Source organism: Cheilinus undulatus, linkage group 13 (assembly GCF_018320785.1).
Source record: "Cheilinus undulatus linkage group 13, ASM1832078v1, whole genome shotgun sequence".
Classification (NCBI taxonomy): Eukaryota; Metazoa; Chordata; class Actinopteri; order Labriformes; family Labridae; genus Cheilinus; species Cheilinus undulatus.
The window spans coordinates 34,007,816-34,024,762 of NC_054877.1; the positions used below are offsets into that span (position 1 = coordinate 34,007,816).

The 16,947-nt window shown below is 40.5% G+C and overlaps 1 protein-coding gene across 1 annotated transcript in view; it reads right to left on the reverse strand.

The window, feature by feature from the left end:
* The window catches only part of ephb3a (eph receptor B3a), a 61,005-nt gene that overhangs the window by 39,056 nt on the left and 5,002 nt on the right, over positions 1-16,947 (reverse strand). The window contains exons 2-3 of the mRNA XM_041802790.1: positions 5,923-5,987; positions 405-1,077 (exon numbers count right to left, since the gene is read on the reverse strand). Of these exons, the coding sequence (XP_041658724.1) occupies positions 405-1,077; positions 5,923-5,987 (738 nt within the window). The remainder of the gene's footprint in view (positions 1-404; positions 1,078-5,922; positions 5,988-16,947) is intronic.

Consider the following 16,947-nt stretch of genomic DNA (forward strand, 5'->3'; position numbering starts at 1 on the left):
TCCTGCAGCCCCTCCCCCCATCTCTTTTTATTCTTCTCCTTTTGGCTGCTGTTCCCATTCCATCTTCAGCGATTCACACCTTTTACCTCACACTATCTCTGCTAAATCATCTTCTCTGGACTTCCTTTTCCCTTCCATTATCTGCATTTTCCTCTCTGCCTCTCGATTTTGTGCCTTTCTTGCTATCTCTCTCCCTCCCTCCCGTCCTGCTCTCACAATATTTGTATGCTGCTCTCCTCTGCAACACCTCATTAATTCATACTCTCCTCCACCCTCCTTCACCCCCCTTTTCAGGAGCCACACAATAAATGCAGAGAAGAGGGCACACACTGAGGTGACTTGCACAGAGCATATAAAGGAGGTTTGGTTAAATAAAAGTCCAAATGTCTGTTAACCACACGTACCCTGGCACTGCGTGTCGTCTGCAGAGGGTTCAAAGCCGGCGACACAGGTGCACGAGCCCACAGGAACCATCCATTCCCCGTCCCCGTTGCAGTAGAGCTTCAGAGGAACAGAAACTTCCATGGCGTTAGTCACACAGGCGCCAGGGGCAATAACTAGGGAGGTGGCTTCTGCCCCCGTAGCGGTCTCAGGGAACACGGCAAAGTTGGCGATAGTAGTGGAGCACTTTTTGAAGAAAACCCTGACAGAGATGAGAGACATGCATGCACCCAGGTCCTGGAACGCCAGGTAGAATCCCGCCTTAGAGAGCGGGCCAAAGCTGCGTACTTTGGTGTTGATTCTTCCCGCCTCCAACAGAGAGAAACTCTCATCTGGGGCGATGGTGTCCACCTTTACATAGGGGTTCTCCCTCCACAGAGGGCTGGTGTCTGTCGCTACGTCCCCTTCAGACTCATAGTAAAACAGATTAAAGGTCTCTTTGCAGGAGCCGGGGATGTTGGGGATGCTGGCACAGTCACGCACTGAGAACTTAAGCTCCACGTAAACTCGCAGAACGCCCTTGCGGGGGATAAAGTCCGTCCTGAGCCAGTTGTTCTGGTTGGGCTGTCGGACGTTGCACACCTGGTAGGTCCTTATCGGGCTCATGGAGTCGTCATAGCCGCTCACTTCTTCCCACTGTGGAGACAAAAGAAGGACACTGTGAAAGAGGAAGAAAGAGGAGCGAAACATATTACAAAACAATTGCAACATTCTGTTATATTCCCAGTTTTTCACCTGTTTTTCCAACACTGATGCCACAAATTATTTCAATAGCAATACAGATAATATAACAGTATCAGTACAGATAATAAAAACAGCATCAATATCAGTACAGGCACTGATATTAACACTTGAACAGATACAGATGCTAATACTAATACTATAAGGTGTTTGCAGTCATGATCCCGATGCATGTATGTCAGATGGGGGCAGGAACTGAAGAACACTGGTTAGGACTGAATGGGAATAGGGACAAGTTAGAGCATTAAAACTCTAAATGGACCTGTTAGTTGTAGTCACAGTAGGGAGATTTCTATGTACATTAAGTATGATCCCTACACTTTACAGTGTGTTTTTTCCCCATGGGTTAACCAATTCACCTGGCATGGAGGCAATAGATTTCCCATTTTACTCAGTCCTGCAGACTTCCTACGAGACATGTCATGAATGTTGATTTAGATGTTTCATGAAACTGTAAGAAGTTCGTTCACCTCTTTGCTGGCTTGGTTTCATTTGGGCAGGGCAAAACTCTGAGCCAATGACATCACCAGTCTTGATGGGGAATTACCCCACCCCCCCAAAGCTAAAACAATATAAAACCACAGAGCAGTGCTTCTCAGTACAGTCTGTTGTTAACTGATGTCACTGTCTTCATTGAAAGTTAACAGCCAGCCACACACTGTGTTTTTTGTTTATTGTGAGGTAAATTTCCGAAATCTATCAGCTATGGTGGCCTAGGGGTCATTAAAAGTACCATAACAGAGAGATTTGTACCGGAAAATAGTCAATTGAATCCCAAACTTCTGTCTCTCTGCTCTGACACAGAGCCAGGCTGCTGTGCTATGATCAGAAGCATTGTTCTTAATTTAAGAGGACTGTATTTCTTGTGAGTAGGTGTGCCGTTAACTCTAGAGAGAGATTTGTACCAGAAAACAATAAATTCACTCAGTCTCTCTGCTCTGGCACAGAGCAGGCAGCTGCACTCTGATCAGAAGCATTGTTTAAAACTTGAGACGGTTGGATTTCTCGTGAGTGGGTGTGGCTTGGACTCATTCAACCAACATACCCACACCATCCTAGAGCAGATTTACTGCCACATTTTTCAATGTCTCATGTTTTCATGACTCAAATTCGACCTGGAGGTTCATAACACAGTGGCTTGTCATACAACAAACCTAAAATAATGTTTTTAATCACTTTATGGGGACTTTAAGTGTCACAAATGTGCAAAAAAATAAGAAAGCAGGAAGGGGGCACTCATTCAGAGAACTGGAAATATAATAAAGCAGCAGAGTCTACACAAACCATCACATTTTGGAAAGAGAATAAAAACTTACTTTACACAAACTAGGAAGGCTTTATCAATTCATCTTTACAATCATTTGTGTCAAACAAAATTAAATCTAACCTGACACAGCAGACAGATGGTTTCATATATCCATTGCACAGAATATATTTTACATTTAACTGGCAAACCTCTCATACAAAGCATTTAGGAAGGATAGGACTTTCAAAAAATTTCCCAGAAAATTATTAGACAAATGTTCTATCTGTGACATTCATTACAGGCCAATCAGAGCAACACGACAAAATGAGGTAGTAGGCATGTACAGTGAGTCTGGTGGTAATCTTAGCTTGGCATGTAGTTGTTGTTGTAGTTTATGAATGGTGGAGCTTGTTGGTGGATAAAACGCATGCAGGAAAAGTGCAAAAACCCATCTCTGGCAAAAAACCTTTCAGTGTAGCTCTTTGCTCCTGTTTTAATACAGAAATGCGGTCCAGTTCTGATAAAAGTGCCACCACACTAACACTACATCTGAGCTAAATGCTACACCAGCAGCAGCCATTGCTAATGGCTTTCAGTACAACAAAACAACGCCCAAAGCTACAAACTCGTTCTCCTAAATTGGCACCAATTAGTTATGTCTGATTTCAGGTGTGGCATAATAGTTTGGGATTAGAGTTCTGCAAGATAGATTTGCATGATGACAGACGTGGAATCTGGCCAATCCATCTGCTTTGCAAGGTAAAAGGATGTCATGGGGGGGATGGCAGAGTCAAGCTTGACAGCACTTTTTTTGCTTCAGCCTTTTCCCCCCTGGTGATAAGGCCGGAGACCTGGCAGTTTTCTGGCACTTGGAACATCCACAGCAGGTACTCATTGCAACTCTAGTACCTGTCCGGACGGTATCCTTACTTGCCTCATCCACCCCTTACTCTGCCCTAAAAGTGTGGAATTTGTTATTTTTGTCAACAGATAATTTTCTCATGGCCCTGTTAATATGCAAGGACATCCAGAGCATGACCAGGGTTGTGTCGACCCTCATTCCCTCTCAGTAGTGCCCTCATGTGGGCCATTACACACCTTACTTCAGACTTTTAAGGCAAACATGCCTTAAAGTTCTGTACAGTGCAGTATGTGCATCGTTTTCTACAAATATAATGCTCCAAAATGTTTAATGGGATTTTCAAAAATATATTTTTGTATTAAAATGGAATTTTTATGTTGTACAAATACAAATACTGACTCCAGTACTGACTCCATTTTGGATACTGGTACCAACCCTGATATAAAAGTGAGGGAAATGCGAAGGGGAAATAAACGGGCTTTAAGAAAGAAAAGTTGCATTTATCACTCATGCATCAGAGGAGTACCTTGTCCAAACCAGGCATAAATATCTATGAATGTATAAAGGGAAAAAAGTCTCAGAAGGTTTTATCCCTGCTGACGGAGACAACAGCTGTATAACAGACTATGAACTAAATTTCATTGATTATCTGATGTGTTTCCTTGATGCGACAACAGCTCTGTTTCTCATTCAGCAATGACTTAGCTACGGCAGAACCCCACTTATCAAATATGTTGTTAATTAATATTGAGTAATGTTGAACGTAGCGCATCCTGATACGAAGCATTCAAGCATAGAGGGCATTCAAAACAGCAACGAGTGAAGCATCGCAGAATATCAAAATGCAGCACACATCTTCACAGTGTTTATTGTGTACATGTGGCCTGTGAGGAATAATTTGCAGCTAAAACGCTTCTAATTGCATGAATCATTCAGAAAATTCCAATCATTACAGACTATTAATAGAAAACATTTTCCCATTAAAGCGCATTTCACGCTTTATGCCTGTTTGAGTTCTGATGCTGATCACGTGCTGCAGGTTTGGAGACAGAGGGATGTTTTGCGGCTACAAGATCATCACAAATGTCTTGGTGGACGTACAGTGGCTACTACACAGTCTGCGGACACACATACAGAGAGCACACATTTCTCTGAAGCTGCTGCAGTGCAATCGAAATCGCCTCCAGAGGAGATTTGGTTTCTATAACACATAAATTTGTTATCTGCGCTGACGGGGATAAGGGCATAAAACTGTACATTTCCACTTATATCTATAATGCAAACAGTGAGTTATTTATTAAAATGCCCATCTAAATGCAGTGCTGTCAGTGTGATTGCACTGTGGCAGCACTCCTGAGCACTTCAGGTTACGTGGGTAATATATTATATGTATTTTCCAGTGCCTACACATATAGCCTGAGAGCAGATATTAGCATCTGAGTGTTTTTTTTCTGCAGCTCTGAAAAGAATGATTTAAAGACTAACATGGCATTCACATGACTTCTCCCTGTGTTAATTAAGAGAAGCTGAGAATAAAGCTTTAAAGTGGTTAATACCACTCTTTGTATGTTGAAGTTAACCTAACACAATATGATAAACGGCTTCACTGGTCAATATATTTAGTCCATTAGGAAATAACCTTGTGAGGAGTCAATCTTTTTTGATTTTTTTCCTTATTCCCTCTTGGACCGAAAGCTTCGTTTCCATAACAAATGAGCTTCCCAGAAATTGATTATTTCAACTGGAAGAAAATAATGCATAACTCATCTCACGTCTGCGATCTCCTGCGCAATTTATTCCCAAACGATGAGCCCAAGAGTCGGCATTAGGCGTCATAAATCACCAGCAACACGTTGATGCACTACCTGACAAATATGATAATTGCCGGCCCACGAACGTATGGGCCTGTCAGGCTGCTGGGAGAGCGGCTGCCTCGCCCGGTCATGACATATGACTTCATGGATGCTAGGACATTCAGAGCCGGCCCTCGTAGGGAAAAAAGGGAAAGAGGAGGGCTGCCGAAGATCGTTTCCATGGAAACCCACTATTTCCATTGACTGACTTTGCGCTCACGTAGCGAAGACAAATTACACTGGCCAGGAGTGGGGGAGGTCTGTCAGGCTGTTAGCCCCGGGGTCAAATTCATGTTGTTTTATTTTCTCACCATTCCTACAGGGGGGATCAACTGAAAACCTTAATTTCTGTCTGTAATGCGCTCTTGGGCCTATAATATAGAAGACACAGACACATGCTTTCAATTATCAGGCTCTCTATCCTGTGGAGACACGCAGAGGAGAGCCTACCTAAAAGTCCTTACGCACTGTGGGGATTTGCTTTGAGTGTCTGCGTATTTGCTCATTTGTTTGCCTGCTTTACGTGTTGTCAAGCTTTTAGCATTTGCTAAATACTGAAAATCTTGATTTCATCCACACATTGTGTGTTCCTCATTTGTTGTTTTAAGTATTGAAGAAAGCAAACATACACAGCAAAAACAAAGATATAAAACAGTGGGAGGTGTGCTGTTCAAGGCAGACTGGGCTCTATTAACAAGCAAATGGAACAAATGCTGTTAACAGGAGAAAAAACAAGGCAATGCAAAAGAAAAAACACAAACACACACGCAGCTACTCACCCCACTCTCTGGGAACGTGGTCCATGCCAGCTCTGTGGTTGCCCACCGACTGTCCATAAGGGTTTCTGCAGAGAAAAAGAGTAGGAGGAAGGTTGACGAAGCTGAAATAAAAGGTGTGAGGAGGACAAATTGTTGCATTAAGGAGCGTCACAAAAGAAGCAGGTGAAACTTCCTCTCCCTCCTCTTTCAAAACCTGCACCCACATGCACTCAAGTTTTTGAAAGCACTGACAATCACGGCATATCTCTGATTCGGCCTAATTAATTCTTCTTCTGGGTGCGCGTGTTTGCAAATGCACTCCTTTCAATATTCATTTGTAGAGCTAAGAACAAAGCCTCCTCCGAGATGCCTTCAGTGGGAAGTATTCCATTAAGAAGCAGCAGTTCAGAGAGGTCAAACATGCACAGGGAGATTTAATAAATCATATTTGTAAGGCAGGTTTTTACCCAGAACACCCAAGTGTGACGCCTCCCTGCTCAGATATGTCAAATCTGAGAAAACGGGTGATGCGAGCAGTTGTTTTCTTCCCCTGGCTGTTTACGACTCAACAAGGAGGTGAGAGTCGGGAAGAAATCAGAGAGCAGGAAGGAGAATAAAACAGCAGCAGGATCAATGAGCATTGTTGTCAGGCTGTCAATCAGTCGTCACCTGAGAGGTGGTCCGGGGAGGTTTATTTTGCACCTTTTACGAGAAGCCACCCGTCCCCGGGTCTCTCAACATGCAGCTGCGGCCGCGTCGACTCCCATTGTTCTGTTGTTGTTAGCACATAATTACTGCAACAATTACACTTTCTTCACGGAGACTCAATGACACGACGCCTGCTGTGCACCATTTGCTCGCGAGTCGTTGGGAACGGCGCTCAAGGAGGGTGTGAGAGGGTAAACAAATAGCATGTTTCTGCATGGAACAACAGCAGCACTCCTTCCAAGAAACACAGCTTTGTTCTGCTGTGTGATAAGAATAATGTAGGTTTATGTTGGGCTTTAAAGACAGTAGGGTTGAAAGTACAGTGTGTCCTTGGCTGTCTGGGCGTCAATAAAAGAAGTTGTTTGATTGAGTGAGAAGATGACTGGTCCATCTGGAGCTGCTGAGCTTGAGATGAGGGTCTACAGTAAGAGCTGTGTATGCTTTAAAGAAACTACAATGGCTTTCCTTCATTTTAGAGACTAAGAGATATAAACCAAGCCATTACCAAACAGTTGGTAGCACTAATGATTATTGCACTGTACTTTCATTTGTCATTTACACAGACAGATCTGCTTATCTTCCAACCTGTAGTGAAAACTGACGTACCAATACACATCCTATTGTCTCAGAAGTATGTTTTCACGAGGCTAACCACCAACCCTGGTACTCTGAAACAGTCATGAGGTTTGAACCAATTTGCCATTTGCCAAATCTAAAAATACAACATGTAAATCCCTATCCTCTGCTGAAGCTGCTTGAATCTGACCCCAGATCATGCTAGTGTGTTCTATGCACACTGCAAAACCTGGGATCCCTGCTTTCTGCACTGTCCTTCCAATGTAGCTAGAAAGCCTCTGTGCTACAATACTAAAGAAAATCCATCCTGTATTTCACAGTGAAATTGTTCTAAACTGGTTTAGATCAGAGGACTCCCTCTCCTTGGGAATCAGGATTCCCTGCTACAACAGGCTCTTGGAATAGACTGTTTCACCCATACTAACCTTAGGGTGCGTTCACACCAGAGCTGTTTGGTCAACTTTAACCGAACTCTGGTCCGTCTTCCCGGATAGTCCAGTTCGTTTCGAGTGGTGTGAATGCTCACATGAACTCTGGTGGGGACCAAACAAGCGGACTCTGGACCGCCTGAAACAGGTGGTCTCTGTCCGCTTCCTAACGAATCCTGGTGCAGTTCGTTGGAGGTGTGAACGCAAAGCAGACCAACTTGTGAACCAAAGGCAGGATGAGGCATAAACTGTAATGATATACAAATTTATATGTGATTCAATACACTCAAATGCATGTCGGTACCTCACTTCGCGTCTGAGTAGCCATGGCAACACATCGTAGTCCGTGCTGATTTATTCGTCTTGTGTAAAGGACGACATGCTGGACAGCTCACCACCTTGCCGGCTGCTCATAATGTCGAAATGCAAGAGCAGAAACCACAAGACAGCGTAAATTCTGTGTTTTTTCATTATGTGGAAGAAAATACAGGCGGAAGGAGTTTCGTCTTCTTCTACGCCTTCTTTTCTTCTTTGTCGCCGAATTGTTTGTAGTGACAGCGCCCCCAGCGGACAGAGGTTGTAGGTGTGCAGACAGCTTGGTCCGCTTGACCAAGAGAGCAGTGTGAATACTAACCAAACCAAAGCAAAGTGCAACAATGTTGCCATTTCTGTTCCAAAACGGACAGAGTCCCCGGACTATCAGATGTGAATACGACCTTAGAAATCACCACAGAGATCGAAGGACATCAGTCGCACTTCTATAGACTCCATAGGTGACTCCATTTGGCCCTGGGGCCAAGGAAGCTTTCCACCTTGATAGTCCCATACTTAATATTTTTTTCTCTGAGGGCATGTCAGTTTTAGTTTTACCCAATCATGAGAAAAAAAATCGATAGAGTAGACAAAGAAAAACTGGAAAAATTTCAATTTTAGAAGCTGGAATGGACAAAATATTTGTAATTCCTGCTTGAAATGGTAGAACTAATCAACTTTCTGCCTACAGAGTTTTATCAGATCCATACATTAATAACATTAGTAAAGCTGTCAAAATGTATCCTACATCGATGCTTTGATGCCATATCTTTTAAAATGATATAATCTTTGATACTGTAATGATCACTAGTATCAAAAAAAATACCAACACCTTTAAAAATGTTATTCTGTTTCAAATGACAGTTGTGTAGAGGAGAACTGAATCCATCAATAATTGCAGTTAAACACTTTCAGGAGGGCAGGAGTTTTCTTGCAGTTTTTTTGTTAACGTAAAACCAGGAATAACCCAGTATTCATAGCTTTCATGTGACGTCAAACACTCATGAACTGCTCCTCAGCAGGCAAACTGCTGTACACTATGAAGAAGTTGACAGTCTTGGTTGCCACCTACTTGTTTTAGCCAGTTTAATTTCTGTTTTTTTTTTTGTTTGTTTGTTTTTTTTGATTGACCAAAAGCTGTTGTTCAACTTATTGTGTCCAGAGATTGTATCAGGTTAGACACATTGAGTTAAAGCACTCAGTTTATGAATGTAGATGTTAACCTACAAAAAGGATGAAAGGCCAGCAGCGCTAGCACTATTTATGCTGTTAGCCACATTGGGCAAACTAGGGATGAGAAGCTTGGCAGTTAGCATGTCAGAGCAGGGCTGTTGGACAGTTATTTTAACTAGAAAATTGAAATAAAGTTGTATGTAGGCTGCTGAGGGTTATACTCACGTATAACTACTCAGCCGAAGTGATGAATAACCATGATAGTGAGAGAAAAGCTGGCAGAGCTAACTGCTAATGTTAGCCAAGCGTCACACATAATATCAGGCAACATCATACCCACTGACACAATGACTCTGTTATGAATTCAACTGTAGTTTTCTCCTCTTTCAACTAGTAAATTTAACATATATCTAATGGGCATTTAGCAGAATAGGAAAATAGACATCTAAGAACGTCCATGCTGCAAACCAACTTTGCAATGATATGGTGTTAGGTTGCTTTACTGTTGCAGTGTGCAGTTGGTTATGTATTCACTTCACTTTAGACAAGTCAGCTAACAGTTAAAATTTGTGTTTAATCAGATCAAAAATCATACGCCTGCAGAAAAATATCCATAGTTTTGTAGATAATGATCCTGATGGCTGTACAAGGACCATTAATCTCCTCTACTGTAGACGCATCGGTATTGATAGGGAAAATCACAAAAGCAACATTCTGACTGTGACTTTTCTGTTTATGCAAATCAAAAATAGTTTAATAGCATCCTTAAAATACCATGGACTGCAGCTGCACACAGGAGGTCAGTGGTGCCTGCTATTGTCCTACGCTCTTTTTGCCCTCCAGGCCTCTGTGGCGGTCATATGACTGAAAAGCTATAAACTGGGTGCCTGGGAGTTCTGTGCTGGTATGGTATCCAAACAGATATTTCTTATGTTTGATTTTTACTGGTGTCAGCTAAAATTTTAAACTCGAGTAGTGCCAACTCTAACAGCTCCAGCTCTAAATTCAGCAGGTCTGATTACATCTGTTAAGTTCAACTGTGAGTCAATCTAAGTAATCAAGTTTTAATACTTTTCAGTACAAAGGGTTTCAAAACAATAGTCTCAATTTTTAATGACCAAAAGAATTTAAACTGTGAAAGCTTTAAAAATGACACATTATTAATTATTAGGTTTAATCGCAAGCTATTACCAACTTATCTTGTGCCATGACAGCCCTACTAGTAAGAGTAATCTCTCCTGACTTTACCCACTTTTATTCTGCAGTGGCTGGAAGTTAGTAGTAAAACTTCCTGCTCCTTTGTTTCTATGCAAATGAGCTTCTCTGTGTGTGTTAATGAAAACAAGCTGACAAGAGCTGACAGCTTGTGTTTGATGTAAAGTGATCAACTATTTATGAAACCTTCTCAGAGCCTTTTGTTCTCCTTCACAATAATGTCAAAACTGACAAGTCAATACAAAAATAAGCCATACTAAATAATGAGAGAACAAAAGCTTTTAAAGCAATAGTTTGACGGTTTCAGGATATACGGTTATGTGTTTTCTGTAAAGAATTAAATAAGGTAATTGATACCATTGTAATGTCTATACACTACATATGAAGCTAATATTAGCAGCTAGTGAACTTATTGAAGGATAAAGAATGGAAGACAGGTCAACCGCTAGCTTGACCAGCTAACATAACCTGCCTACCTGAATGTCCAAACTTCACATGTTAAAATGATATTTTGTTGATCTTTTGTTAAGACAAAACTTACGCTCTGTTAACGAGCAGTTAGCAAATTTATCAGACAATAAATATTACAAAAAAAAACAGGTTAAGCAGCTAGCTTGATAGGCAAACCTGATCTGCCTACCAGAACGCCACAGCAACAAACTGCACAGGATTCTTTCTTTGTTTGTTTGTTAAAAATGTAAAATATACAAACCCCTTTTTAAGAGTGACAATTTTGGACTACAAAGTAACATTGTGACCTGCTGGAAATGCATTTTCTCCTTGTTCAAAAGTTTTTGTGCTATGCTATGCTAACTTGTTCAGGGCTATAGCTTTATACTTAGCTGACAGATACAAAAGTGATTTAAGCTTAACCCCTTAAAGCCTGTTAACTCAAATAACTACCAGAAAATTCTCATTTTTTGTAACTGAAATATTTATTTAACCTTCTACTCAAATCCAATAAAGTAAAAATTGCCATAAATTTACATGTATATTTTTTGTCTTACATTTAATACATCAATGCGTTTTTGGAAACCAATAATCCACTGTAGGGCTTTGTTAATAATTTATCTGCCTGTATTAAAAAAATTTTAAGTAATTGATTTATCATTTTGATTAGATAGAGATCCCATAAATTCATCATAACCTTAGATTCATCATAACCTTCTGGTTCCACCTTAAAGAAATGATCGAGATACTATAGGTTGAATTTTAACTCTGAATTTACTGTTTCAAAATAAAATGACAACACCTGTAATATATTTTAATTGAACTGAATCTTACAGTTACTTCTAAAACTGTTTTTCTTTAGATGTAGTGTCTGTACACCCCTCTTCTTTGGCTAAAAGTGCTCTTCACTAAGAAACAGACTATATCTGTACCATAAATCAATTAAAATTGCCCTTATTTGTGTTTACTTTTTAACTAGATCAAAAACCAGTGATACAAACATATGAGAGTGTATTTATTGAGAAATAAATCACTTTATGAATAAATTGTGTTAAAGCTTCTCTGAGGAACTATGTTTTTGGCGCCCTCTGTGGCTGAGATAGTGCCTCTTTTCTACTTGCTGATCTTTACTTGTACTCTCACTACTGTTTCATAGCATTCATTATATCCTCTTGTCTTAAAGGTGAAATGTTGATCTCATTGGAAATCCTTGCCATGAAAATGTCCTTCTGCAGGGTGCTGTATCTCACCCTGTCTGACAACTACCCTGCAGTAGTGTTAACAAGATGAATTAAAAACCATACTGTGGGGAAGTAAATCTTCTCCCTCATAATCTCATTTGTTTTTATAGGTCAGGCATAACTTTTAATTTCAGTTTAATTAAACACTGGCTAAAAATTTCTCAAAGGAGCTTTAACATTAAAGCTTCTGACTGATCATTTGATCTCATCGCTGTTTAAGTATGTCTATAACAAGAGCACGAAGAACCCTGCATTAGGAAAACTATGTGATTTCTAATCAGGCCTTTTGATTAGCAGATAAGTGTTTTTCAGAAAAGGTTTGAATAATCACATTATGAGTGATGCATAAAACAAACATTTTTGTTCATTTTAGAAGAAATAAGTGGCTGCTTCTATCTTTTTAGACAACAGAAATCACATTAACCTCTGCATAATATTTAATGAGTAATATTTATGCAGAAAGCAAATGTAAATTTAACAAGTCATGTCATTCCTTAAAAAGCACTCCTGGTGATCTGTGTGTGCACGAGGACTCCAGCAGCAGTAGTTAAGAACTTTGCTTGTCAAGCCTGAATCTACAGCTTCAAACAAGGTTGTTCTACTGATGAGTACAACTTATCAGTAAGTTCCTAGAGAACAGGAACTAATCAGTGAAATCAGCATCCGTCTTCTTTGCTTGGCTACACTCGGCCCTTTGAGGCGCACAGCTGACTGACGGATCGCTCCTGGACTGCATGCTGCTGATCCTGCTTGTCCCCTGGGTGTCTGATCCGCTGCGTCACCCAATTCCCTCTCCTTTCCTCTCCTGGTGCCCGGAGGCAAAAGACAGACAGAGCTGCTCATCCTCAGCTAACCACAGGTCTGAGCTGATGCTCCTTTACAACAAGCTTCACCTCTCTCCCTGCTCATGCAGGGCCAGCAGAGTGGCTGTCCTGCATCTGTACAAGTCAGGTTTAAGGCCCCATGTGTGCTGGATTTCAGCCTGCTGAAGCAGTCCTGGGTAGGACACTGAACTCTAGCAGGTCTAGAAGTATTATTCTGCAAGCATGATGGGACTTACTTCAAGAAGCAGGGGATTTTAGTGTTGGCTAAAAGTACCTTCACCAGTAGTGACCTGTAGTTGCACCTCGTCATAGCAAAAGGTTTTGGATGAACTAACTTGTTACTAAGGGCGGGACAAAATATTGATGCTACAATATATCATCATCCTTACTAGTGTGATTCACACTAACGTGTTAGCTTGGTTAAACAGAAGGGCATCCGTGGTGAACTAGCTGAAATGAGGTATATCTCCATCCACTTATACATACAGGCTTTGCATGTGTACTGGGACAAGAACAGTTGAATTGCCTACTTGTGCTATTACCTTAGCTTAACCTATTAATGTAAACATGAGTGGCACCTATGACATGAATGAGGGTAACATGGCCAAAGAAGAAGTTCACTGTGGCTTCAAAAGAAGATGAAGATTGCAGGATAATGTTGGTGAAACAGTGAAAATGTATTAATGGATGAGGCATAAATTTGACCCCAAATCACATTGAATGAGACAAAAATTCTGCATTTTAGCTTTAAACAGGCATTTTATCTTCAACGCTGGATTTCTGCCAATATCTAATGTGTGATATTAGTAAATTCATTTTAGCCTATACTGATATTGATGCCAATATTAAAGTGTAGTTCAGACCAAAAACTTCAGCCCTTAAAACACACAACTTAAAGTTTAAGAATAAACAAAAACAATAATTTCAGTCCTTAAAACTCAGTTAAAAGTGGAACCATGAGGACGAACAAACAAAAAAGAGCTGAAATTGGTCTGTTAGTCATACTCAAAACTCCACAAAATAATTCATTCATATGGCTAATATTCAAGAGCTGATGTAGGCTGATATTTACAACTGATATAACCTGATATTTACAGGTGAAAAAGGCTGATATCGACAGCTGATAAAGACTAATAATCATGCTGCCAAAGGCTGATATTTACATCTTATACTACCTGATATCTACAGCTGATATTTATATCTGATATGTGCTGATCTGTACATTTCATATAGGCCATGTATACAGCTGATATAGGCTGATAATTACTACTGACGCATCAGTATTTATATTGATGGAAATTTTAAAGATTTTCAAATCTGCTGATACTGATAATTAACAGGTTAAGCCAGGGGTGCCAAACTAAGGCCCGTGGCTAAATGCGGCCCATAGTCCATTTTTGATTGGCCTGCAGCAAATTCTAGAAATAAAATGAAATATGGCCCACATGAGATGATGAAGCTTGGGCTCAACTGTATTGTACTTTTTAGTTTCAGCACTAGGCCATGTTACCATGTTGATTCTGTAGACAAACATTTTGACAAGAAGAAATATTGATTGATGATGTCCTGATACATTATTGCAGCAAATGGCAGCACCAATAGCATTTCAGGAGCGAAGCCAGTGGTAGCCAGGGCCAAACAGGCCCCCCTGAAATCTGATCGGCTCCCCCAAATCCTGAAAATGACTGTCTATTTGCCTTGTCAGCCATTAACAAGCCATTGGGGTGTTTTCAATCACTAAGTATGTATAAACTTACACTGGATTGGTCTTACTTACTTAAATATCCTCAAGGTGAGGAAGATGAAAATGGCCCCATCATTCTTAAATATTTCTGTATGTGACCCTCTGTGGAAGAAGTTCGGACACCCCTGGGTTAAGCTAATAACTGTGAGTACTGATGTGTTGGTAAAATTGTGCATCCCTGATTCATCAGTTTATCAAATATTGTGATATATCATTATTTGATTGTCTTGAGTGTTCTACATTGCAGCATCAAGATCTCATGATATTATCTTTATTGTGGCTCAGGTATCAGAGCATTACATGACATTACATGTGGCTTGACTTATTGAACTGTGAGTAACTACAGTTCCTAACAATAAGCAGCTCTACGAACACTGGTTTGCAATGCTTCCCCTACCATTCTATTAGGGGGGCGCCCCGTACTTGTTTTTCACTATTACTATAACGTAACATGCATGATTTGAGGCTTGACAATCACGAGGGAAGAAAAGTTGATGCAGTGATGTTTACAGGCACTTGTCCTGCATTTTTATGCATCCACTGGCCGTGGCTCCACAGAAAATACGGCACTATGCCTGCACCGGTGAACCTACGCAGATCTCCAAGTTTACACGCTGCCTGCATGACCGCTGGTGACTTTCATAAACTTCTCTGATTGTCCTGTTTTGGTGCCCCCCCCCTCACTCTCTCTCTATTCATCCCAAATAATTTGATAAGACTTATATTGATAATCAATTGACTCCAATAAAATGGAAACATGCTATTGCCACAGACAGTGACTGAGACTAAATAGGTCAAAGTTCATCATCATATAGTCAGGATTCACCAGGTCACAGAGGCAGCTTTATCCTTTTAAATGTGTTCTCCATGTCAGTGGATGGTCTTAAAAGGTCATATTTTTATGGTGGATGAACTCACAAACAAAAAAATTGTTCAAAATTAAAAGTGAACACCGTTTGAAAAACAGACCATACTCCTGTAATCTAAAGGTTCACCTTTCAGACATCATCAGGCTGCTATGTGAATGATGGAGCTTTGTTCTTGCTATAATGTGAAATATTACATTCATGCATAAAGTAGAGAATGTTAAAATGATTAAGTGTCCCTTTCCTTTAATGACAAATTGGAAAATAAATATAAACTATTATAGAAGAAATAAATTGTTGGCACCCAAAATTTCCTGGTGGAGGATCCCTAAAACCCCAAATATGGGATAATCTCAGGGTGCGAATTGCTGAGGGGGAAGGGGGATTTCCCCCTGTCTGGTTCTGATATCTCCCCCTCTGATGATAAATTTTTTGTCCCTGGGGGGGATACATTTTAGCCCTGCCTCTGCTCTGATTGAATACTGGGCCACTGGCACACATACACACCGCTGACACACCTGCATTTGCCCATTGCAGCACAGTGGCATGTGCATATTTGCATGTGAAATTATACATAGTAACTTATTACCGCTCTCCCCGCTCGGTACAGTCTGCCTCTTGTAAGCACAACGAGTAGCTGACAGACATGTCAATCAATCAGCGCTTACAGCCTCATCCAATCCTCGCCACCCGACTCAACTCTCACGAGCCAATGACTGCCTGGTTTACTGATACAAACTTACCTGTTGTTTGTTTACAAAGTTAGCTGGTACAGCAGCATGTCCAAACGACCAAAATTATCTACATGTGACCAAAAAAGGATATTACTATTTAATTTTCATTTTCATATTATCATTCAATAAACTGGTGGACGACCCATTTTGTCTTTTTATTCCTCGCATGCATGTTTCTCATAGTGCCTGACGCTATTGGCGACATTTATGATCATTATTTACGCTCCTAGATAAACCTCGTCCACATGCAGATTACAACAGAAGCTCTTCAACCTTTAAAAGTGTAGGAGTATTGACAAAAGATCACACAGGAATAGACAACAGGAGGAGACAGAGACATGCAATATGAGAGGATAATAATAGTGAAGAGAGGGAAAGTGAGTAGATAAAGTCAATGGAGGAAAATCAATCAATATAAATGTGTTATACGTTAAAACAAACAGTTTCCTAAATAATTTTTTGGTTGTTTATTTGTTAAATTGTTCAGATGTCAGACTCATTTGCATGTGGGGAAGCCTTTTTGACAGCATAGGTAAACTTTACACTTCATATTGTTATGATACAGTCCCAAAGTTACTCCTGATGTGGCAGGAAGGCAAAAAATTTTAATTTCCAAACCTGTCATTCATACATGTATTACAGATAGATAGATAGATAGAGAGAGAGAGAGAGAGACAGAGAGATAGAATATTGTATGCTGGAATTTATCAAAGAATCAGATGAATACAATGGTTCCTTAAGTGTTTCTGTTGTGTCCTGCTGCCCCCCCCCCCCC